Source organism: Armigeres subalbatus, chromosome 2 (assembly GCF_024139115.2).
Source record: "Armigeres subalbatus isolate Guangzhou_Male chromosome 2, GZ_Asu_2, whole genome shotgun sequence".
Lineage (NCBI taxonomy): Eukaryota > Metazoa > Arthropoda > Insecta > Diptera > Culicidae > Armigeres > Armigeres subalbatus.
This window is the reverse complement of record NC_085140.1, coordinates 183,434,720-183,459,138: the sequence shown is the minus strand read 5'-3', so window position 1 is coordinate 183,459,138 and position 24,419 is coordinate 183,434,720. Positions and strand designations below refer to the sequence as shown.

Genomic DNA, 24,419 nt, shown 5'->3' with positions numbered 1-24,419 from the left:
TCCTGTCAATGTATGCTGTCTTCCTCCAAAAGTATTCGTTATATTTTTGCCGCAACGAGATTACCACCCACTTTTATTTTGTATATCTTATACAGTGACGTTAGTGTGCGAGAAATTGTGCTTGGAGAACTCAATAAGGTTTTTACTCTAATGGGTATTTTTTACCCATCGCATGATTGTGAAATTCCCCCATTTTATGACAGATAGGTGTGCTATTTGAAAATGGTTGATTTGAATGGTGTGTGCTATTTGAACGTGCTAGCTTGATCAACGGGTTTTCACCGTGTGTGTGAACTCAGGAATATAATGCGGAGTTTTTGTGCACGTAAAAAAATTTAATGTTATTTATTATTAATATTTCTAATACTTTTTTGCCAAAGCAGGCGCTTAATGATATGTCTCGCTTAACTTTTCAAAAGGACCTAAGTAACATTTTTTTCATGAATTAATTTGAGTATTGCAATCAAAACCTTTCATGTTGTTCTGTTGATTGCGTTATTCAAATTAATTCATGAAAAAAATGTTACTTAGGTCCTTTTGAAAAGTTAAGCGAGATGTATAAGAAAAAACTAATCCAGCTTTCCACGCTCGGTAATGGCGGCTTGTCGGTGTGTAAAAATCAATCGGTCGCTGTACTGTTTGACACTAGCTGGAGGAAAACTCACTGTCGAAAAGGCCTTTTTTCCATTCCCCTCACCCAGGAACGCCAGTGGGCTTTCCTCCAGCTAGTGTCAAACAGTACAGTGACCAATTGATTTTTACACACCGATAAGCCGCCATTACCGAGCGTGGAAAGCTGGATACATCGCATTAGTCACAATACATTCCGAAACTTATACTTTTCATTAACTTATGAATGTTATTAGCTTTTTGATATTGGATCATTCATTAGGTGGCAGGATGAAGAGTATAAGTATTTTCGAATGGTTTTTTAAATAGAGGTAATAAACTATAGAGGAAGATTGTCGCTGTCGTCACTGGCGAAACATCTTTTGCTGGCGAGGATATGGCACTAAATGTCAACAAAGGAAAAATCAGAACGTTTTGACAGATAGGTACCCAACATGTTTGGGGACGATAACAAAGGGAACCGCAGCGACAATCGTCCTCTATAGTTTATTACCTCTATTGTTTTTTGCCATAACATATAAGGTTATTTTTTTACGTGTGAGTGTTCATGAGCAGCATATTATTGATCGTATAATCGCTAACATTTTATAATTGAACAACCCTAATGCTACGTTTTGACAGGGCAAGTGAATTGAACAACTCAGTTGAATTCAATTGACTTGCCAAAAGTTGAACATGTTCAACTTTCTTTTCGTTCAAGTGAATTGAATTAAGGTGTTTACACGTTCAGTTTGCGTTCGATTCAAGCGACTTGCTCAATTCACTTGCCTTGTCTAAACGTAGCATAATTGAAATGTCTGCCGATTTGTGTTTGTGTGCGTTTATAATTCGGTCTCGCTCTTTCGTATACCCATCATCAGCCGACGAAACGGTCCGTCATTTTTATACAGAAATTTACGCGGTGTTGTGTGGCGGTCGAAATCCAACGCGGAGTCAGTTTCCCGATTGTTGCGACAATTTCTGGATCCGTTTCTGCTACAATTTTGGACTGGAACCTTGAGAGATATCACCCGCGGTAAAAGTGTAATCGTTTGTTTGTTGCGTTCCGCTAAAAAAACGTTTTCGAATCTTTGAAAATTCTGCTGGTTGGCTGCTGCTGCTTGTGCCAATTTGTTTGCTTCCTAGTGCAAGTGAGACAGCAAGCAAGACGTGACTCGGCTGTCGCGGCGCGATCTTTGACAGAGTGACAAAAGCCGGGTGTGCGAGAGAGATCACTAGATTGACGGCGGGTCCGAAGGAGCTGTCAATTTTCCTTGCTTGGCTTTCACATCGGTCGGTGTTCAGGTTTGCAGACGCTTCCGACGAAAAAGTGTCCAAATTCCGTGTATTTTCGATCCGAATTGTGTTTTTAGTGCGTCGCAAGCGAAGCGCTTGAGGAGAGCGAAGATGTTGCAGAAGAAACCTGCCGGCGGAATGTACGATCCGATGATAATTCCTCGGGTCAAGCAGGTAAGAGTGGGAGGGCTCCCGTAGGAGTTAAAATGGAGTCTGTTTTGTTTTGAGGTTAGGTTTTTGCATGTTTTCTGGCTTCTGATGAGAGAAGCAGTGATGCCATTATTTCAAGAGCATATCTTGAAAAGGGCGTATATTCACCAGAAGCAAAGGCTGTATACATTTCAATTAGCTAATTAGGCTATCAGTACGCTCTTTGCTATGACAAATATTTTTTAAGTCTGCATGATATCCATGTCCATATCTAATCAGGTTGATAGATGCTTGGATGAACTTGACAAATATTTATCATTAAGAAGATTGGACTACGGGCTCACTGTGACAATATTTTTGTGGAAGGGTTCAAGCGATTTTGAATACAAACTAAATTCGTTATTTAATTGTTCATCATTAGCCTGCTAGATACAAAAACTAGTAGATCAGATTAATTTAAGGTTTAGTCCAATAACTTTCTCCTAGTGCGCAACACAGCTAAAGCTTTTACGGTTCGAGTTCTATTATTAATCAAGGGTCGTAAATTGGCCTTGACGTCGCCGAATGTATGTTTGCAAATTTTTAATCTTTTCTCCTTCCCCCAGTACCTTGAGGAAAATGTGCACCAAACTTACGTTGACGTTGGGGTAATGGCCCGGGAGCTGCAGGAACGCTACCGGGAGTATAACCGTCGCAAGGCTGTCCCATTCCGTTTGTTGGTGGAGCAGGCTTACAAAACCGTTCTCCACAGCTACGGGCTGGACAGCAATCCGTCGAGCGAGAACGAAGATGACGGGAACTCTGATCTGGAGGTCATGGAAGACGGTGCCGGCGGAGGCGGTAATGCTAACCACATGAATGATACACTGACCAACATGTACATGAACAATAAGAATAAACCCTCAGGTGGAGGCGCTGGAGGCAACGATGGCGAAGCGATCGACATCAGCAGCGACGAGGACGATGAGGGCGCGGATTCGCGCGACAAAGACAAAGCTGTTTCGACAACGAGCAACAGTATGAGACTTATTGAAAGTATGCACATATTAAATTATTAGTCACTGATATTATCTAACCTTTGTTCCAATTTTGCAGCGCAAATTGCTTCTAACAAGCACATTACGGTAACAAAGGTGACCCGTGCCGAAAAGCCCAGATCTGGTGATGAAGCGGTTGATTCCAGTAATGGTAGTTCGAACGGTCCGAGGCGACCAGCTGAACAACTGCCAGCCAGTCAAGCCAAGCGCCGACGTTTGGACCAGCCCCAAATTTCGGAAGTTAGCAACAGTTCCAACCCTCTGTTGCCACAGCCGACTCCAAGGCCTGCAACGCTTAACAATAGAAGTGCTGGTACAGGACGCACAGAATCCAATAATGCACCAACGGCAGCTCCGCGTTCGAAACGCTTTAAAAAGGAAGTGTGGGCACGTTTTGTAGAAACCACGTTTGATGATGTTGGCGGAATGGATAGAATTTTGCGCGATCTTTGTGAATTATTGCTTCATGTGAAGCATCCGGAAGTTTATCGCCACGTGGGTTTACCTCCACCTCGGGGATTCCTTCTACATGGACCACCAGGATCGGGCAAAACATTGCTGGCGCATGCAATTGCTGGGGTAAGTCGAATTATTCTTTATATTCTCTTCTGATTTTATTAAAACTATTCGCTTTTTTAGCAATTGAAAATCGGTCTGGTGGAAGTACCAGCCACTGAGCTGGTAGCCGGAGTTTCTGGAGAATCCGAGGAACGTATTCGGGAAGTATTTGAACAAGCAGCGGTCCTTTCGCCTTGTGTACTTTTCATTGACGAAATCGATGCCATCTCATCGAACCGAGTAAATGCACAGAAGGATATGGAACGTCGGATTGTAGCCCAGTTATTGACCAGTCTTGACAATTTGCCCAAACTGGAGGGCGGTGATGGTGTGCTGGTGATCGGGGCCACAAATCGACCGGATGCCCTGGATCCTGCTCTGCGCCGTGTTGGACGATTTGATCAGGAAATTTCTCTGGGAATTCCCGACCGGGAAGCGCGGGCTCAAATTTTAAAGATTATTTGCAAGAACTTGAAAATTGAGCGGAATATCGATTTCGATGAATTAGCTAAGCTGACACCTGGCTATGTGGGAGCTGATTTGCTCGCGTTGGCTACCAGAGCAGCAACCACGGCTATCAAGAGGTAAATCTTTTTATTTTATTATACTAGCTGTCCTGTCAAGCTTCATCTCGTCTAAAATTGATAAATTGGGGGATTTCGAACCACCTTAGAACAAAAACCTTATGCCAAATTTGGTTTCATTTGCTTGGTCAGTTCTTGAGTTACACAGAAATTTGTGATCATCTGTATGGGACATCCTCCTTCTAAAGGGGAGGGGTTTCAAACCATCATAAGAAACTGCCCCGGGCCAAAAAAAAACACAAAAGCAATTTTCACGCCGATTGGTTACTAGTTTCTTAAACTATAATAAGGGTCAGAAGATATTCATTTTTATGTACCTATATAATAGGGGAACTTCCTATCTCTATCTCACTGAACATATATCCATCTCATCACTAAACAAAGAAATACGGCACCAAATTCGTCGCTTCTTTTTGTCAACATGCGTGCTCACTGCTGAAAAAAATTACAAAAATAATAAACAAACCAAATTCCTTTCCATTGCTTTGTTTTTGATGGGATGGAAATAGGAACTATGGGATGAAGTGCCGAACCGTTCCCCTATATGATGTTTATTGACGTTAATGCGTTTGTTTTTAATATCAAAAGAGATTTGTTTAATTTTTTATTATTAAAAAAGACAACATATTGGAAAACTGATCGTCATCTTCTTTTCAGAATGTTAACGGAGCGTGAGCGACAGTCGCTCATCGCAGAACATAAAAGAAAGCTAGAACAAGAGGCATCTCGTCGCAAAAAGGAACAAGAGCTGCTGCATAAGAAGGATGATGACGATGATGATGTGATGGAAGTACAAGAAGCAGCTCCAACTGTCGAAACTAACAAAAGTAAATTTAATGGCAACGTTTCAGTTGATGACGTTGTTGCCGTTGAAGATGATGTTGAAGAAGTGGTGAATTTAGATGACGACAAGGATGAACCTAAAGAAGTCGATAATAAAGAAGCTGATAACAAAGAAGCCGATAAGAAAGAAGCCGAGGTAGGTAACAGCACCGAAGTGCCAGCCGGTGCGGAGAAGAAAACAGACGAGGATAAGAAGGATGAAGAAGTAAAAGCAGACGAGAAAAAAGATGAAGAGAACAAGGTTGAGGAAGAAGCTAAGGTTGATTCTGCTGAAGCTAAACCAGCTGATGCAAAACCTGCTGAAGAAGAAAAGAAAAACGATGACGAAGCGAAGGAAGCAGTTGAAAGTGAAAAGAAACCAGAAGACGAAGCAAAACCAGAAGAACCAATGGTTGTCGATGGGGATGTGGAAATGGTGGCTGATAGCAGCACGTCTGTTGATAAGCTCGAGTCCGAAGTTCCAAAATCTACTACTGAGGAAGCAGAAAGATCATTAACGGTCGAGTCGAGTGAAGCTGAGAAGAAGGTTGATGAACCGATGGAAACTGAAAAGAATGAAGCCGTGGAATCCTCAGTGAAGGAACCCGAGCAAACCCCAACGGAGCTTACCGAAACAGTAGAGGAAACCGATCCCACGCCAGTTGTTGAGGAGCGACCCCCCACTCCTGTTCTTACTTTGGAGAAAATGATGCATCTCTTGTTAGATCAATCTAATCCTTTGCCAGATGACGAATTAGAGACCCTCTGTATAGAACGGGTAGACTTCCTGGAGTCGTTAAAATCAGTTCAACCTTCTGCCAAGCGTGAGGGTTTCATAACCGTCCCAGATGTTACGTGGGACGACATCGGCTCTTTGGGTGACATTCGCGAAGAACTAAAACTGGCTATCCTTGCTCCGGTAAAATTCCCACAGCGCTTGAAACAACTTGGCCTTAGCTCTCCTTCCGGAGTGTTGCTATGTGGCCCACCTGGGTGCGGTAAAACGCTTCTAGCTAAGGCTGTGGCCAATGAAGCTGGAATCAATTTTATTTCCGTTAAAGGTCCCGAATTGTTGAACATGGTATGTGCCATCTAATTTATCCACAGAAGTGGTGTCTAACTTTTATTTCTTTCACAGTATGTTGGTGAGTCAGAACGCGCTGTTCGCCAGTGTTTCCAACGTGCTCGTAACTCAGCTCCGTGTGTCATCTTTTTCGATGAATTTGACTCACTGTGTCCCAAGCGGTCAGATACCTCCGAGGGTAGTGCCGGAATGCGAGTGGTGAATCAATTGCTAACCGAAATGGATGGTATCGAGGATCGAAAGGGTGTGTTTCTGATGGCAGCCACCAATCGACCAGACATCGTAGATCCTGCTGTTCTTCGTCCCGGACGATTGGATAAAATTCTCTACGTTGGTTTGCCTGCAGTAGACGACCGGGTAGACATTCTACGAGCACTCACTAAAAACTCTACTAAACCTCCATTGGCCGATGACGTTGACCTGACAACTGTTGCACGACTAACCGAAGGTTACACCGGTGCCGATTTGGCGGGGCTGGTGAGACAAGCATCTTTGCAAACGTTGAAGGATTCGATTGCTGAATGCAGTAGTGACGACACAGCCTCAAGCGATTCGGAACAGGATCTTAAAGTGGCGATGCTGCACTTCCAGGAGGCGATACGCAGCATCAAACCTTCGGTCAATGAAGAGGTAATTGTTTTTAGATATTTACTACCGCTGCCGCTTATAATTTAGAAGAGAATTTGTTGTTTTTATTCGTCTAAGAAACTAAACCATTCTTTCTTTTCTCCGCAGGACAAGAAGCACTATGAAAGATTGAAGAGAAAATATGGCGCAGCATCCGCGCCACAGTAAACAAAGGACTCCTCTAGATTTTGTAAGGTCATGATTTAGCACTTTAGAGTTTAAGTGTCACAGAATTACTGGGACATCCATTATATTTGTAACAGCAAGTTGCATTGAATGAATAGTCAAGCGTGCAGTGAGTTAGGGCGTTGATTCCGGAATTAACACATAAAAATAATTAATACGAACAAGTTAGAAATGCAGAACATTCAACTCTGAATGGTAATGGAATGCAGTGTGCATTTAGCATCAGACTTAACAATAAAGTAGATGGAAAATAAGCAAAACTCAATCGACCAGGAATGCGCGACAGGTTTATTAGTGAAACAATTTAGGAATCCCCACCCCGTCTGAAGTATGTAGTGGACGTTGTTCGTTCTCTTTTAGTTATTGAAACTATTACCTATATATTCTGTTCAAATAATCGTATCGACCACAAAGTTTGACTGGTGTGAAGGCAATTAGAAAACACTTCATTTTCCTTTTTCTTTCATTGATACAAATAATAGATTTGACAAAAATTGACGTACAGGATGTAAAAGTATATAAAATAAAAGAAAAATCTCCTAACTCAGAGTGTTGTTCTACTGCGCGTGAAAGAAACTTTCGGACTGATGGCAACCTGCATGACCATGGCTTGGATTCCGATCCAAGTTTCGTCGCAGATGAGACCGATGTTCGTTTCCGGTGGGTGGAAACCCTTGCTAGCGATTTCCATTACCAAGGCAAACGGGATTTTTTCGATATCGTGTGCGTAATCGATGCTGGATCCTCCGACGGCAAAGGAAAGAAAGGACGAAGCACTGCCACAACGATATTTTTGGCCGGTTGCTCGTAGGATGGCATTAGCTCCCGCCTGGGCTACTTCATGCTGGTGTTTCCAATTGAGCGGTAAAGTCCTGAGGAATAAACAAAATAGGTAATATTAGCAGCTGTTCGGTAAAACCGCGTGTATTTGTAACTCATTAAACTCTGGGAGGGAGAAAAGATGAGAAAAAGTGTTTGTCAAACTGAGCCAAAATCTAACAGTCAGGGCTAGCTGAAAAAAAAACCGGCAAGCAAATTACCTAAAGCTATCAATTAGAATAGGTACTAACGTGAGGAAGAAGGTGACGTACATACTTGCACGGTTTCTTATGGGAGTTCGTTCGTGTGTAGTAAAAAAATCATATAGTGTATATACTTCTGTATATATATACGATTGTGATGCATCACCAGTGCTACGATGTGCACGTATTACCTGGCAATCTAACTGCATAGATTGTCTGCCTTTTCAGAATTCCCAATAAGATTCCGTTGAAATATCACAAATGATGGTAGGTAATTGTTTGTGGTAAGGGAAAGAAAAGTGCAGTGGGTACCGGCCAAGTTCCCCCTGGCGGTGCTAAAATGATAAGCGGGAACAATACCTAATTCCATTTAAATATTTTAGTATCATTAGTGATTAGCACGCGTTATTATTTTATGCGGGGGGCACGCATGGAACATATTTTTCAACGCAGGTGTTAGGCGGCTGACCCATGCTCGACCAAAATAGTAAAATTTAGCTAGAATATTTTAATTTTGTTTGATTGTTTTTATTTTATTTTTATTTTTTGCCATCAAATAATTAGGAGCTTATTTTCAGCATCACATAACGCAAGAGAGGGTTAAACTCTGCGTTGCATAGAACAGTTTAGGAGGTCCCCGATTCGGTGCATTGTTGCACTGTCGTGTGGAGCATGGTTGTCCCGTGTCGTTTATGGCGATGTCGTTCCCGCATCTATGACGCCTTTGCTTGAACAAATCATTTTATGTAATGGCTGGACATGCTAATAATTCATTCTAGTTCTCTAGTTCTAGTTCTGGGGCCCTCCTTGGCCGTGCGGTAAGACGCGCGGCTACAAAGCAAGACCATGCTGAGGGTGGATGGGTTCGATTCACGGTGCCGGTCTAGGCTATTTTCGGATTGGAAATTGTCTCGACTTCCCTGGGCATAAAAGTATCATTGGCTTAGAAACCTCGCAGTTAATAACTGTGGAAGTGCTTAATGAACACTAAGCTGCGAGGCGGCTCTGTCCCAGTGTGGGGATGTAATGCCAATAAGAAGAAGAAGTTCTCAAATATTTTGGTGGGAGGGACATTACCTATGAGTGGCAGAGGCGGCTGTGCTCGGGACAGTTAGGATTCAGTTTTCATACTTAGGAGAATATCTAGAATAATATTATATTTTGATGAGCCAACCTCCATTTTTTAATCACGAGCTTTATTTAGTAGCATAGGTTATCAGTACTCGTAATATACTTAATTCGGTAGGCATGCTTGGAACACATTTTTAACTCAAGTTCGACCAAAAGTGTAAAATTTAATTGATTTATTTTAATTCAGCTTAATTATTTTAATCTTTCTACGTTAAATGGTTAGGTATTTGTTCCCCCACCCCTCCTGCTCCCTCCTTTTCTATTTTATGTTTCCAAACTTAAACCAACGTGATCATGCTAATCCAAAACTGCACGTACCTCTATCATATCAATCTACATAGCTTTTTCGACAATCATCAGAAAACGGATATCAATTATTTCCCTTCTACCTCAAGTATAAATCATCTGAAAAGTTTCTAAGCTATAACAAACTCTATCGTAGCGATCCCGAACTGTCTGAACATCTATCATGTACATAAACACAACCGTTTCTATCTCTACAAACAATTCTCTAATAAATAGGTTCCATAGCAGTCGCTAGAGCCGGAAGCGGTCAACAAGCCGCTCCACATTCTCCTCCTCTATCTTCCATTCTCTCACAAGTTTACTACCCTGAAACTGAACTGTTTCGGACCCCTTATGGGTCTGAAGCAGAGGACGGGACGCTTGAGCCTACCAGTCAGTGGAAGGAAAGGTCCGTTGTGATAAAGGGTCTATCACAAGCCTCGGATAACCTGGAATAAGTTTTCCACGAGTCGAGTTCACATTGATTTCATGAGTTCTACATATTAATCGTCACGTTGAAAATTTAAGCCAGCAGTGTAAACGTATTATCTAGTGTCATACAACGTAGATTGGCCACGGCCCGGGAATACGTTGAGTATAACAAGAATAACAAGAATATAATATGCTCAATGGGCTAATACAGTAATATCCCAATTTTATCACCCCTGTTGAATTTTGGGGTGATAGGAAATGTGACAAAATCGGATTTTTTTAAAAGTTTTTTTTTTTCAATTTGTTTTATAAACATGAATTCGTTTCAATTCATATTTTGTCATCGCCAACGGCGGACGCGTTCTTGTTCTCCCTCGCTTTCGTTAAACACAATTAAAATGACGAGTTGTTCAGTCAGGCCGACTTCCCACCGATAAACAAAAATGAAAGGTTATCATCGCCTCCAGCTAGTAATAAAACCGCAGCAGAAGAACAACCACAAAACGATGACGAGTGGACCGACGTCGAAAACACAGGAACAATGAGGTAACGCACAAACGCCGGGAATCAAAGCGAAGTAAAAAGATGGAAGCGGAAAAACGTGTACGGATCAGTGTTTTCAAAACATGGATAAAAATTTAATTGAATTAGTCCAGAAGTGAAACAAATTTTGGGAAATAAAAATGGAAAGGGGTTTAGTGCTAAGTAGTATTAAGTGTTATCGGCTCAGTATAGTTGGATGCGGCGAGTGAGCCTCAACTAAACATAATGCATAAAAAAAATGACATCGTTTATGCCTTGGGAAAGCAAAATACGTGAACGGAAACTATGAGGACGGAAACTCGAATCTGTGTCAAAAGGTCGAAGGTCAAAAGGTCGAAGGTCATAAGGTCTAAAGGTTAGAAGGTCGAAAGGTCGAAAGGACAAAAGGTCGAAAGGACAAAATGTCGAGAGGACAAAAGGTCGAAGGGACAAAAGGTCGAAAAGACAAAAGGTCGAAAGAACAAATGGTCGAAAGGACAAAAGTCGAAAGGACAAAAGATCGAAAGGTCAAAAAGTCGAAAGGACAAAAGGTCGAAAGGACAAAAGGCCGAAAAAACAAAAGGTCGGAAGGATAAAAGGCCGAAAGGATAGAAGGTCGAAAGGATAAAAGGTCGAAAGGACAAAAGACTGAAAGGATAAAAGGTCGAAAGTCAAAAAATTGAAAGTACAAAAGGTCGAAATGACAAAAGGTCAAAGGAAAAGGGGGTCGAAAAAATAACAGAAGGTTGAATGAAAAACAGGTCAGAAAAAACCTGAACAATGAAAAATTAAAAAAATATATTAAAGTTTCCCGTCTGAAGGCGGTCTTGGGCGTTAGAGGGTTACTAGTTGACTTCAAAATGAAACACAAACGTTCACAAATCACGTAAGGGAGGAGGGCTGAGCGAAGTGTGACGATCTATACAAAATTTTCAGATGTTTCTTACAAAAAGTCAGACATAGGGGGAGGGAGGGTTAAAAATTCCCAATTTTTGCATTACGTAATTAATGGATCTTCCCTAATGCAAATTTTGGCAATTCCATACCCCTCCCATCCTTACAGCGTAACGTAACGGTTTCTAATAACAAAAATAAATGTATTTTGTATATTCGTGTATAGTTACTTGAAAACAAATTTTGTGAACAAAAACGTATTATCTTTTGAGCACATAAAAATAAAATTACTGTCATTAGAAGATGGTATGTTAAGCTAAAATTATATATTTTGAATTATCATTTTGATGAAAATGAGTGAAGAACTACAGTGTTGACCCGATTTTGTCACTCCCCGATTTTGTCTACCCCCGATTTTATCACGTTTTCGACCCGATTTTGTCACCCCAAAAAAAATGTCATTCTTTTTATTTTCGTAAATAATACCAAAAACAACATTGATTTTACTGAAATAACTTTCACCGCCTGTAGTTTATTACGAACGACTTCTGAGTACCAGCAATTTCGACAAGAAATAATGGGCACTGTTCACGCATTTGGCCTTTCCAAGGCATACAATGATTCATATTTGTGCAATGAATTAAAAAAAAAAGATTTTTTTTCCAATTTTGTCACATACCCTGTTTTATCACCCCAAAATTCACCAGGGGGGTGATAAAATCGGGATATTACTGTATTTTCATGAATTACAATTGAAGTTAATAAAGCCTAGCAATACTTTGATGAAAATAAGAATACCCTATGTTTTAACAAAAGGAAAATTCTAGAATGAAATGTTTTCAAGTCTTGATATTTCATATGCGGTAGAAAAATGCGAAACTCGAAAGAAAAGGTTATGAATAAAATAAAGAAAAGAATCAGCAATGAAAATAAGGTTAAACACAAATAAATATTAATGTGCAAAACATGAATGACAAGCCTTTGATTAAAAGAAGGAAAAATTCAACAATAAAATATAATCAGGTGAAACACAAATAAATATAAATATGTGAATCTCGACAGAACGGCCTTTGACTAAAAGAAGGAAAAATTCAACAATGAAATATCAGGTAAAATATAAATATGCAAAGGAATGGTTGATCAACACTCGACGTTTTGCCCAATTTTTTCGACCTTCGACCTTTTGTTCAACAACCGCAATTTCTATCTTTTGTTCTTTCAACTTTTTGTCTTTCGACTTTTTCACTTTCGACCCTTTGTCTTTCGACCTTTTTTCTGTCGACCTTTTGTCCTTCGACGTTTTTACTTTCGACCTTTTGACGTTCGACCTTTTGACTCAGATTTGTTGTTTCGACCTTTTGTCCCTTCGTCCTTTTGATCTTTCGACCTTTTGACATTCGACCTTTTGGCTCAGATTTTTTGTTTCAACCTTTTGACCTTTCGACCTTTTGTCCTTCGACCTTTTGACCTTCGACCTTTTGACCTTCGACCTTTTGACCTTCGACCTTTTGACATTCGACCTTTTGGCTCAGATTTTTTTGTTTCGACCTTTCGACCTTTTGTCCTTTCGACCTTTTGACCTTCGACCTTTTGACCTTCGAATTTTTATCCTTCGACCTTATGGCTCAGACTTTTTTGTATCGACCTTTTGTCCTTCCAACCTTTTGTTCTTTCGACCTTTTGACCCTTCGACCTTTTGACTCAGATTTTTTGTTTCGACCTTTTGTCCCTTCGACCTTTTGACCCTTCGACCTTTTGTCCTTTCGACCTTTTGTTCAACAACCGCAATTTCTATCTTTTGTTCTTTCAACTTTTTGTCTTTCGACCTTTTTTCTTTCGACCTTTTGTCCTTCGACGTTTTTACTTTCGACCTTTTGACTCAGATTGTTTGTTTCGACCTTTTGTCCCTTCGACCTTTTGTCCTTCGACCTTTTGACATTCGACCTTTTGACCTTCGACTTTTTGACCTTCAACCTTTTGACCATTGACCTTTTGGCTCAGATTTTTTTTTCGACCTTTTGACCTTTCGACCTTTTGTCTTTTCGACTTTTTGACCTTCGACCTTTTATCCCTCGACCTTTTGGCTCAGACTTTTTTGTTTCGACCTTTTGACGCTTCGACCTTTTGTCCTTTCAACCTTTTGTTCTTTCGACCTTTTGTCCTTTCGACCTTTTGACCCTTCGACCTTTTGACTCAGATTTTTTGTTTCGACCTTTTGTCCCTTCGACCTTTTGACTCGACCTTTTGTCCTTTCGACCTTTTGTTCAACAACCGCAATTTCTATCTTTTGTTCTTTCAACTTTTTGTCTTTCGACCTTTTTTATTTCGACCTTTTGTCCTTCGACGTTTTTACTTTCGACCTTTTGTCCTTCGAACTTTTGACTCAGATTGTTTGTTTCGACCTTTTGTCCCTTCGACCTTTTGACATTCGACCTTTTGGCTCAGATTTTTTTGTTTCGACCTTTTGATTTTTCGACCTTTTGTCCTTCGACCTTTTGACATTCGACCTTTTGACCTTCGACCTTTTGACCTTCAACCTTTTGACCTTCGACCTTTTGACATTCGACCTTTTGGCTCAGATTTTTTTGTTTCGACCTTTTGACCTTTCGACCTTTTGTCCTTTCGACCTTTTGACCTTCGACCTTTTATCCTTCGACCTTTTGGCTCAGACTTTTTTGTTTCGACCTTTTGACCCTTCGACCTTTTGTCCTTTCAACCTTTTGTTCTTTCGACCTTTTGTCCTTTCGACCTTTTGTCCCTTCGACCTTTTGACTCAGATTTTTTTTTCGACCTTTTGTCCCTTCGACCTTTTGACCCTTCGACCTTTTGTCCTTTTGACCTTTTGACCTTCGACCTTTTGTCCTTCGACCTTTTGACCTTCGACCTTTTGTCCTACAACCCGGAAACTCTTGTCGAAAAGCAGAGTTACTTTATTCTCATGCGTACACAAATGTGCTACTGAGACTCTTATGGGCCAAACACAATTGATACGTTTGCGTGCGTTTTGATAGTTTTCTCATGGGAAAACTGTCAAAACGCACGCAAACGTATCAATTGTGTTTGGCCCATTACTATAATACCAGCTCATAGCACATAAGAATCGAAGTATGCTGAGCAATCAAGGGACGCATCAATCAAAATTTTAAGCGTGCTTTGGATGTGACACGTCCAAAAACTTAAGTGCGCGTGCCCCGCGCTCATCGTCGCGCGCTATCTCAAGCACTGTTTCCAAATGAAATTTTCAAAGATTATCATTCGTATTCCTTTTTTCATTCACCAACAAAAGTGAATGATAAAAATTAATGGCAATGTGCAATGTCGCATATTAAAATATGTAAATCGCCTCAATTTCAAAACAGATTCCAATTCCTATATTGGATAATTGTGGTCAATGTTTAAAATTGTTTTTTTTTTTGGATAATAAGGAAAAGTAAATCAAATTTCCCAACTGTGTAACCACTAAAACTAACTTGAATATGTTGCATCCTCATTAGCGTGATCGCACTCTCGAACGTATAGATATACTGTGAACGATTGAGTCGTTATGTACAACGATTGTTCGGTGTGAATAAAGATTACGAGTTCACTTCTATCTGATACTCGCTCGGAACCAGATGTGTTTTATTGGTCTAAGGAAATATCTGCTGTTCACGCATTCATCAGGACATCGTTTGGTTCGGGCAGCATTCTCACTCCACGCCGATTTGAGCCCTTCGGTGGATCATTGTGAAACGGCATCCAGAATTCCGAAGGAGTTGGCCAAACAACAGCGAAGACGTTTAATCGATTGCATCGAGAGAATCTGGCAACAGGTGAATTTCACGCTTGGCAAAGGTCAGACGCCGGCAAATCGCGGTTCGGATACCATTTTTGGATTACAACTGGAAACGTTCAGGTCATGGCTCATCGAGACCAGCTGAGGGTCAGTAACCGTACACGTCATTTGAAGCAATTCAACGTTTTCATGTCGCATGGGCCAGCTCTCCTGCTGGAAAAGGCTGGTTCAGCAGCAGCCGCGGGACCGCGGGAATAAGAGTGGTGTTGAGGTGGAGATTACGGGTAGCGATGTTTCTCTGGAAGTCGGCTGGGTACTTGGAAACTGCTACCGGGGAAGCGAAGTAGTCACCGTACGGTTGTCCTGATCGAGGTGGATTGGAGATACCCTCGATTTCCCACTAATCGCATTTACTCGCCTCCAAAGTTCGGCGGAGGTCTGGGACGGGTTGATGCTGTCGATAAAATCCTCCCATCGCTTGGACTTCGCTTCCCTGATGATAATCTTGCACTGTCGGTGTTTCTGCTTGTAACAGTCCAGGGCGTCTGGCCTGAGAGGGTGGTTGGTACTTAGCTTTCTCAATGCCCGAAGGGCTTTTTGCCTGGCCTTGACTGCACGCCGTGTTTCCTCGGACCACCATCTGAGAGAACGACAGCCGGGACGATCGCTGAACCGGGGGATGGCTTGGTGTGCGGCGGCAAGGATCATGCTGGTGATGTCGGAAATGGACGAGGAAGGTTGTTCCGCGCAAGCGATCGACGTGGCGCACTCGTACTCCTCCCAGTTCACTTCGTCGTATTTCCAACGGGGCCGCTTGACTTCCACAGAAGGGGGAGTGTTGGTGGAGATCTGCACCGGGTAGTGGTTACTACCATAGAGATCGGTGCTGGCTTTCCAAGAGAAACGCGGCAGAACGGACCTACTTACCGCGGACACATCGATGGCAGTTGCAGAGTGCGGTTGAAGCAGGTGGGAGCCCCGTCATTAAGATACGGTCCAGGACGTCCAAAACTATTATAGAATGCCATGACTTTTGAAATCATAAAGTTTGATATGGCGCATGATGTTTTTTTTTTACTTATTTCTCAAGATTAAATTTTTAACCGGTACTAGGTGAAACTGTCCACCGGTTCTAATTGGTTCAAATACGGTCTAGGAAGTACAAAAATATAATAGAATAACTTTTGAAATCCTGAAGTTCCATGTGCCGCATGATGGGTTTTATCTATTTCCCAAGATTGACCTTTGAACCGATAAACGGTCGATACGGTCGAGGAAGTACAAAAATACCATATAATGCCATAACTTTTGAAATCCTGAAGTTTGCTTTGCCGCATGATGGGGTTTACTTATTTTCCAAAACTTACCCTTGAATCGGTACTCGGTAAATCCGTTTACCGGTTCCAATCGATTCAAATATGACCCAGGAAGTACAAACTACCATATATTGTCATAACTTTTGAAATCATGAAGTTTGATGTGTCGCATGATGGTATTCGCCTATTTCCGTGAAGTGACCCCGTAACAGGTTCCGGCGAAACGTCCGGAATCCGGAATACAGGACATATTTTGGACCAATCTAATTTCTGATCATATTTGGTGTAGCGTATGCGCCATTTCCAATCAAAATATCTAAAATAATCATTTCCGAAGTATGCGTTCTGAGAAATGGTCAAAAGTTAACACCCATTTTAAATCCGGAATAACTCCGCAACCGAGTAGCCAAACCTGAAAATCCGTAGAACTCCTAAAACTTGAATAAATTCTGCTTCTTTTGGTGAAAGCTGCTATAAAAAATGTTATGAGACAAAAAAGTTACAGCCAAAAAGATTTTTATTTTCGTTTTAAAAGGGGGTTGGTAACGGAAGGGTTAAGGAAAGGGTTAGGGTTAGGGAAATAAAATTAGGTAAAAAAAGCAACGTATAGAAGTATACATCAGAATGCTGTAATGTCATGGTAGAATGAGTCTGTAACACCCGTCGGTTATGCCTGTCTGAATAATCAAACAAGAAAGGGAACATATAGAGATTTCCTTTTGAATAAATAACATTTTCAAATTAAATAATGCTAGAAATTTTCGAATGAAAGTTAAAGTAAATACAACGTTGAACTTCTTACGACTTGCCAAAATCATAAAACAAGCTTTTAGCTAATTTTATCATCAACGGGTTGATAGTATGAATTGTATTTTGCATCAGACATACCTTGAATACGCACGTGGGTAAAGGATCGCCTTCGCGTACGAGTGCAGCGACAGGTAAAATTGGCAATTAGGTCTAATCCTTTTGAAGATATCTCTCACGTTCCGCGTTTCCTGCTCAGAGAATGGACGCTCGCCACGGAACAACAGAGAGCACAGTCGCGTTATCCCAATCCCCCACGAAACGTTGAAATTTCGATTGCAGTCCACTCCGACGCATCGGTTCACTCCCAGGGGTCGTCTCGTCTTCCGCCACATTTTGTTCTGCAAAGCTAAACATTAGTACATTGTTGCACATGTTGGTGGACGTTAAACTATATGAATGACATCGAACTGGTAACTGGAGCTCACATGTTCTCGGCTGTACTCGTATCCATCGGGATTCAGCAGAGGCAGAACAATCCAGTCGAAATTTCGCAGCAGCCGCGAATTGATTGCATCTCGCTCGACCAGTTGGTGGATCACGTACATCGCCACCGATATTGTAATCCATTCGCGCGCGTGAATTCCAGCATCTAACAGAATGCAGTTTCGGTTGACCTTTTTCCGCTGGACGTCCGTACTGATGCGAACCGTTTGAATTTCGCGCCCCTCGTACGAACTAGCACGAGAGAAAATTTCGATCTTATTTGCATAATTTTTCACCAAATCCGCCAAATATTGATTCACCTCCCCATGACCCAAGTATTGCTTGAACATAGAGGATTGGTCATAGATCATTTTGTGCGGGTGGTGTTAGGAAGCCATTTGTTCACTACAGATTTGTCACTAGTGCGTTTTCCGCTTAGCTTGTTTGATTTGCATCACTTATGCTGTTTACCTAATGATTGCTGATTACAGATGATTGCATAAAAATTGCCTACTTATACCTACAAAGTTTCGAATCTATGAATCAGCACTAAAAACCTACATTTTGTGGCAGTTAGTTCCTGTATCGTATTTTTTTTCAGCACTACCGCGCGCGCCAGTAACGGAATTCAAAGCATGTGTTGTCACGCGGCAGTCTATTGGCAAACTGGCGATGGGTTCCCTAGGGCAAGGGAAAAGAACTGAACGGTTCCCAATAGTTTGGCATAATCAAACATAATAGCAGGCGGGGACAACATAACAAGAAACTTATGTTTCGGGGACAAGTTCAGCTTTAATGGGAGTGCGACAAGCGCCGTTCTGGAAAGTATATTTTAAAGAATAAATTTATTGTTACTCTAGCTGAAATGATTTGATTTCATCCGATTTTGTTTTAGGTATACAGACCTCGTATCAACACATGAAGTTTAATAATTACATATAATACATGTGGTTAGTGGGTAAATATTAGAAAAAATAAATATATTCTAGTTATAGAGCGTAGAAATTCTAATAAAAAGAACAATGAAACAAGACATTATTTCTACTTCGGCTGGTGTGAAAAACTTGTTGTTTCAAGCTGATTCTGGAATCTGAGATTACCTTAAACTTCTTCTATATTGGACTAAAATCCGCAAAGCAAAGTATGGCTTACAAGCCATACATAATTTGCAATTCAGTTTAGATAGAGCTAGCTTTGTGAGCGGACGTTTTTTCCCACTACGACTTGAGTCAATCGAGACATTTGGATATTTTCGGTGAAAAGAGGCGTGCTTTTTTTGGGCTTTGGCGGATAAAAAATCGGTTAGTGCAGTCGGGACTTGTTACGAATCGCGAACCGATCCAATCACGGGATCCGAAGGTAGGGAATTTTCGTTTTCGGCCATTTAGGCCGGTTCTTCCTCTAGCAGAGAGGTGGAATTGAACCGTGACCCTCTCCGTGCTATGGGGAGGTCACAAGACACTTCAGTTGTGCGACGGGCATTCCGAAGAGGATCTAGACAGTGCGTCTCGTCCCGATAGTGACTTTCCAAGGTGAAAAGGGGGTGCAAATACCGGGTCTTTTCCATCCCCTCAACGGCCATAAGCTTATTTCATTCATTTCATTTCATGTTGTTGTGATGCATGTTGTTCTGACCGATTAGTATACCGGGGGAAGCAGCTTCCAAATCCCGAAACGGTAAATTTTGGAAGTGTGCAAACTCCTTTGCTAATTCACTGATCTTCATCGTTTGCTCTGGTAGACCAAGATTCCGATGCTTTATATCGCTTGATTTTCCCTTCACCCGAAACTTCTAGAGACACCATCCGGGTGTTGGAATAGTTCTTCTTGATTCCCCCAGTCCAATGAACACAAAGTGATTCGGCGACACCATCTAGTTCGAGCGCAGCTATCTTGTCTTCTATTAGTGACACAGACGATCCATCATCCAGAAATGTGTTTGTGTCGAGTTTTCCTTTTCGCCCATAAAGAGTCACGGGAATCATTCTGAAAATGTTGAACGATGACGGCCGACGATGAATAGATGCCGTAGCGGTTTTTTTTTTCAGTGTCTACCTGTTTCGGTTCCGACGAACTTTTATCATGGAGAAGTCGATGATGACGTTTTGGGCATCCATCTATTCCACAAACTTGGCCCTTACACGGCCACCGTGTATGGAACGTGAGACACCGACCGCATAGCCTATTCTCCTTTACCACCTTCCAACGGTCATCGATGGAGATCCTTTTGAACAGTCCACATGCTTCAATTGGATGTCGTTTATTTTTGCAAGAAGGACATGATGCTGAAGTTTCTGAGCCTTTGGTAGCATCCGATCTCGGCAAGTCTGCGTCTCTATTTGTTCAAGGGGTTTCCCATTGTCTTCTGGTTTAGTATTCTGGTTTAGTATGTGCATTGATATGCACACGGTCCTTAACCTTCGCTCGGTTCTCTTGGACTACTTTTGGAACTCCTCCATTCCATGGCATCACACTACTAGTGGCTGTAACGACGTTCGCCATATAGGATCCAAATACACTAAGATCCACCAATGCACAATGGGGAAATCCGATTTCAAAGGTGGAAAAAATTGATAACTTTTTTCACCAACAACTTACAGAAGAGATCAAGAGCTAATTCGAAAGGGAATTTTGCAAAGAATTCAGTGAGTGCTGTTTCATGGACATGTAACGCTTCTGTATGTAGCTTTTGTCCTAATGCCCCATATATCGCGAGTTTCCAAACTATTTGTCATTTTATATTTAAGACATTGTTCTAAAATTGTGTTTATCTCTTCACTGTGGATCCATAGAAGGGCACTAAATATATTTTGTTGGTAAAAATTGAAAATTTAAGGGATTTTGGGGTCAAATAAGCATCAAAGTGCATTTTATGTGCAATTTTCATGTATTCTGTAAAAAATAGTAATATTTACAGTTAAGTGTTGATATTATTGTTCCAAAGTGTTTAACAGATATTAACAAATGTTTGCTGAACGAAAAATAATGAAATAAATCGTTTCACAAATGTTTTATTTGATTATTTGTTGAGTAAAAAACGATTTTTAAAAACTTTTGAATAACACCGATGCCAAACATTTCCAAACCATACCCGATAGCACTACTAAACAAGAATAGTCATCTGTTATGAGTCTTGATGTGATCATAGATAGGAGGTGATGGGAGATACTCTTTTTTCTTACCTTTTTGCCCAAATTCCCCTATAAAATAATATAGCTCAATGATTTCGAGCAAGGAAATGATGTAGTAATGTTAATTTAGTCGTTATTTTCCAATGATATAATGAAAATAACGAATAATCATATAATTCATTAAAAATATTGAATTATAGGGGATTTAGGGGTCATACAGCTCATTTAATGTAATTTTTTATTCAAAATAGGATAACATTTTTCACAGACGACGCACATAGATGATTAAGGGCTTATTCGAAAGGGAGTTTTCCAAGAAGTTTAGTTTGAGATGTTTAGATGTTTTTTAGACGTGAGACACTTCTGTATGTAGTTATTAAGCTCGTTTTGCCCCAATGTCGCATACATCACAGTTTATCATATTTTTCGTGCTTTTATCTTCCAAGTATTGTACTAAAGATGTGTTCTCCTCTTCATTATAGATCCATACATAGCACTATACATATTTTGTTGGAAAAAGTTGGAAATTTAAGGGATTTTGGGGTGAAATAATCATCAGTGTGCATCTATGTGAATTTTTCATGTATTCTGTAAAATATAATAATACCCAAGAAATCATTTTCACTATATTACGTCAAATAATCATTTAGGGTTAATATACGGTGGTTTAAAAACATGTAAGTATTGAAGTAGCTCTTAATATGGTCAATTTTGGCAAAATCTACAGCATCAATGTTACTCCATCATTTCTTAACCTAGAATCATTGAGCTATATTATTTTATAAGGGGAATTTGGGTGAAACGTCATGAGAAAAGAATATTTCTTATTTACTCCTATCTGTTGTCACATCGACTAATATATTTACTCTTATCTAGTTGTGCAAACGGGTATGGTTTGGGAATGATTGGCATCGGCGCTTTACAGAAGCATTTATATAATCGTGTTTTACCCAATAAATCACAAAACAAAACACTTGCGACACTAACTTCATTAGTTATTTTTTCGCAAACATTTATCAATGTCTGTAGAACATTTTGGGAGAATAATAATAATTTTATTATTTTTCACAGAATACATGAAAAGTTCACGTAAAGTGCAATTTAGTACTTATTGAACCCCAAAATCCCTTAAATTTCCAACTTTTTCCAACAAAATATGTATAGTGCTATGTATGGATCTATAATGAAGAGGAGAACACATCTTTAGTACAATACTTAGAAGATAAAAGCACGAAAAATATGATAAACTGTGATGTATGGGACATTGGGGCAAAACGAGCTTAAAAACTACATACAGAAGTGTCTCACTCTATAAAACATTTCTCACTGAATTTATTGGAAAACTCCCTTTCGAATAAGCCCTTAATCTACTATGTGTGTCGTCTGTAAAAAATGTTATCCTATTTTGAATAAAAAATTACATTAAATAAGCTGTATGACCCCTAAATCCCCTATAATTCAATATTTTTAATGAATTATATGATTATTTGTTATTTTCATTATATCATTGGAAAATATCGACTAAATTAACATTACTACATCATTTCTTTGCTCGAAATCATTGAGCTATATTATTTTATAGGGGAATTTGGGCAAAAAGGTAAGAAAAAAGAGTATCTCCCATCACCTCCTATCTATGACCACATCAAGACTCATAACAGATAACTATTCTTGCCTAGTAGTGCTATCTGGTATGGTTTGGAAATGTTTGGCATCGGTGTTATTCAAAAGTTTTAAAAAATCGTTTTTTACTCAACAAATAACCAAATGAAACATTTGTGAAACGATTTATTTCATTAATTTTCGTTCAGCAAACATTTGTCAATATCTGTTCAACACTTTGGGACAATAATATCAACACTTATCTGTAAATATTACTATTTTTTACAGAATACATGAAAATTGCACATAAAATGCACTTTGATGCTTATTTGACCCCAAAATCCCTTAAATTTCCAACTTTTACCAACAAAATATATTTAGTGCCCTTCTATGGATCCACAGTGAAGAGATAAGCACAATTTTAGAACAATGTCTTAAAGATAAAATGACAAATAGTTTGGAAACTCGCGATATATGGGGCATTAGGGCAAAACGAGCTTCAATAACTACATACAGAAGCATTACACGCCCATGAAACAGCACTCACTGAATTCCTTGGAAAATTCCCTTTCGAATCTCTTGATCTCTTCTGCAAGTTGTTCGTGAAGAAAGTTATCAATTTTTTCCACCTTTGAAATCGGATTTCCCCATTGTGCAATGAGAGATGACTTTGGTATAGCGCCCAGTTAAATTTTACTGCAGTCGGCAACTTATCGACGAGTTCAGGATCAGGAGAACAGGATTCGAAACTTGGTTATCCAATCCTACTGCTTTCAAATGCCCGCAAAAGATTTGCACTACCAAACCGAAACTCACTAATGTATCCAACCGTTCACTCTTTGGCGCCGGATTGCTACGAGCTTTTGCGATCAAACTTTGAACGATTTGCTCGGGTCTACCATATAAGATCTGTAGTGTCGACATAACTTGTGCCACCTCGAGGGATGCAGCAGGTAGCTACTAACCGCTCCATTGGCACTTCCCTTTAGGCATCTTTGAAGACGGAGTAGGTTCTCGGAGTCTGAGTAGCCACAAGCTTGTGTGGAATGGTTATAACTACTGACTAAAAGGAACCAGTCATCCGGATCACCCGTGAAAATTGGTAACTCCCTATTGACCACTTGTTTGGCTGCGGGATGTTGGACTCAATTGACGAAAAATGTAACGTTGTTCAAATCATGAGGAGTCTGGACTAGGGGGCAGGGACTAGGTACTAAATTATGTATTGGTGGTACCCTAATCGAGAATGTAGTACCGGGAAATCGATATTCTGAATCGTAGTCGGATCACCCTCTTATGGGAGTGTTGATCCCAGGTTCGTAGAAGTTCCGGTCTCGGAGGTTGACGTCATGTGGATGCGGCTGAGTACCGCCTAGCAAAGCATCACTTACCGGATTTCCACTGAAACGATTCGAGATGTTACCGTGCACATGAAGCGAGTGTTGTTGATAACCGCTAACGTACCAGATGTCTTCTTGGGATGGGGTCCGTGCATTTCTACGATTATCGACAAGCCTTGTGATCTCGTGTGTTGATGTGCCGACACGCTCTTGATGCTAGTCGATTTTAATTGGTCGTCCTTCTCCTGACGTAAGCGTCCCAGTTCCTTATCGCGTTTCAATATTGCTTCCTGCTGCTGCTTTATCAGGTTGTCTTGTTTTTGTCTTTGTCGATGCAGCTCATGTTCTAGGTCAGCCAATTCACGTTGTTTCCGGAGGAAACGTTGCTCCTGCTCCTGTTCACGAGCTTGCATTTGCTGCTTCAGCTCTTGATTCCGCAGTGCAGTGCATTTGCTGCTTCAGCTCTTGATTCCGCAGTGTTCCATCATCTCTCTGCATCTCTAACCGATTCAATTGATTAACCAGATCCATTTCACGCTGCCGGTGAACACGGTTTTCTTGTTGATGCCGTTGTTCAAGCACCTGATTTGTGGTACGAGTGCGCCATTGATCGTATGACAGTTGAGTCTTCAGTTTCGGAATCGTACCAGTTTTGGACTGTGTCGGTAACGTTCATGTAACAGCTCGTTTAGGGGGCCTACCACGTCAACGAACGACAATGCAGATGAAATCTCATTTCGTTTCGGTTCTCCTATAGCCCTGATCAAAGCTTCTGATTTTCCA

At 40.6% G+C, this 24,419-nt stretch overlaps 2 protein-coding genes across 4 annotated transcripts; one reads left to right on the top strand and one right to left on the bottom strand.

The window, feature by feature from the left end:
- Positions 1-1,501: 1,501 nt before the first annotated feature.
- LOC134211357 (nuclear valosin-containing protein-like) lies at positions 1,502-7,496 on the top strand. 3 transcript variants are annotated; one of them, XM_062688144.1, is made up of 8 exons: positions 1,502-1,914; positions 1,983-2,079; positions 2,661-3,090; positions 3,151-3,671; positions 3,732-4,234; positions 4,892-6,137; positions 6,195-6,770; positions 6,876-7,496. In XM_062688144.1, exons 2-8 carry the CDS (start codon positions 2,017-2,019, stop codon positions 6,933-6,935), a joined length of 3,399 nt encoding a protein of 1,132 aa, XP_062544128.1. In that variant the 5' UTR covers positions 1,502-1,914; positions 1,983-2,016; the 3' UTR covers positions 6,936-7,496. The 3 variants fall into 3 exon arrangements, with proteins under 3 accessions (XP_062544128.1, XP_062544129.1, XP_062544127.1); XM_062688145.1 differs by having other exon boundaries at positions 1,502-2,079; positions 2,661-2,895; positions 2,962-3,090; XM_062688143.1 differs by having other exon boundaries at positions 1,502-2,079.
- A 1-nt stretch (position 7,497) lies between these two features.
- LOC134211358 (carboxypeptidase B1-like) lies at positions 7,498-18,173 on the bottom strand. Its single transcript, XM_062688146.1, has 3 exons — positions 17,566-18,173; positions 17,219-17,478; positions 7,498-7,825 (listed from the first exon to the last, which is right to left on the bottom strand). The coding sequence occupies exons 1-3, from the start codon at positions 17,932-17,934 to the stop codon at positions 7,498-7,500; spliced, it is 957 nt and encodes a 318-aa protein (XP_062544130.1). The 5' UTR covers positions 17,935-18,173.
- Positions 18,174-24,419: the final 6,246 nt, after the last annotated feature.

What these genes read in the sequence shown, in the direction of transcription:
- LOC134211357 (XM_062688144.1), top strand. Translation starts at nt 2,017, where the DNA reads ATGTTGCAGAAGAAACCTGCCGGCGGAATGTACGATCCGATGATAATT. An exon ending in GTCCCGAATTGTTGAACATG is followed by an intron (nt 6,138 to 6,194) that starts GTATGTGCCATC and finishes TTTCTTTCACAG; the next exon opens with TATGTTGGTGAGTCAGAACG. An exon ending in AACCTTCGGTCAATGAAGAG is followed by an intron (nt 6,771 to 6,875) that starts GTAATTGTTTTT and finishes TTTTCTCCGCAG; the next exon opens with GACAAGAAGCACTATGAAAG.
- LOC134211358 (XM_062688146.1), bottom strand. Translation starts at nt 17,934, where the DNA reads ATGATCTATGACCAATCCTCTATGTTCAAGCAATACTTGGGTCATGGG. An exon ending in ACGAGTACAGCCGAGAACAT is followed by an intron (nt 17,479 to 17,565) that starts GTGAGCTCCAGT and finishes TTAGCTTTGCAG; the next exon opens with AACAAAATGTGGCGGAAGAC. An exon ending in TACCCACGTGCGTATTCAAG is followed by an intron (nt 7,826 to 17,218) that starts GTATGTCTGATG and finishes TTTATTCCTCAG; the next exon opens with GACTTTACCGCTCAATTGGA.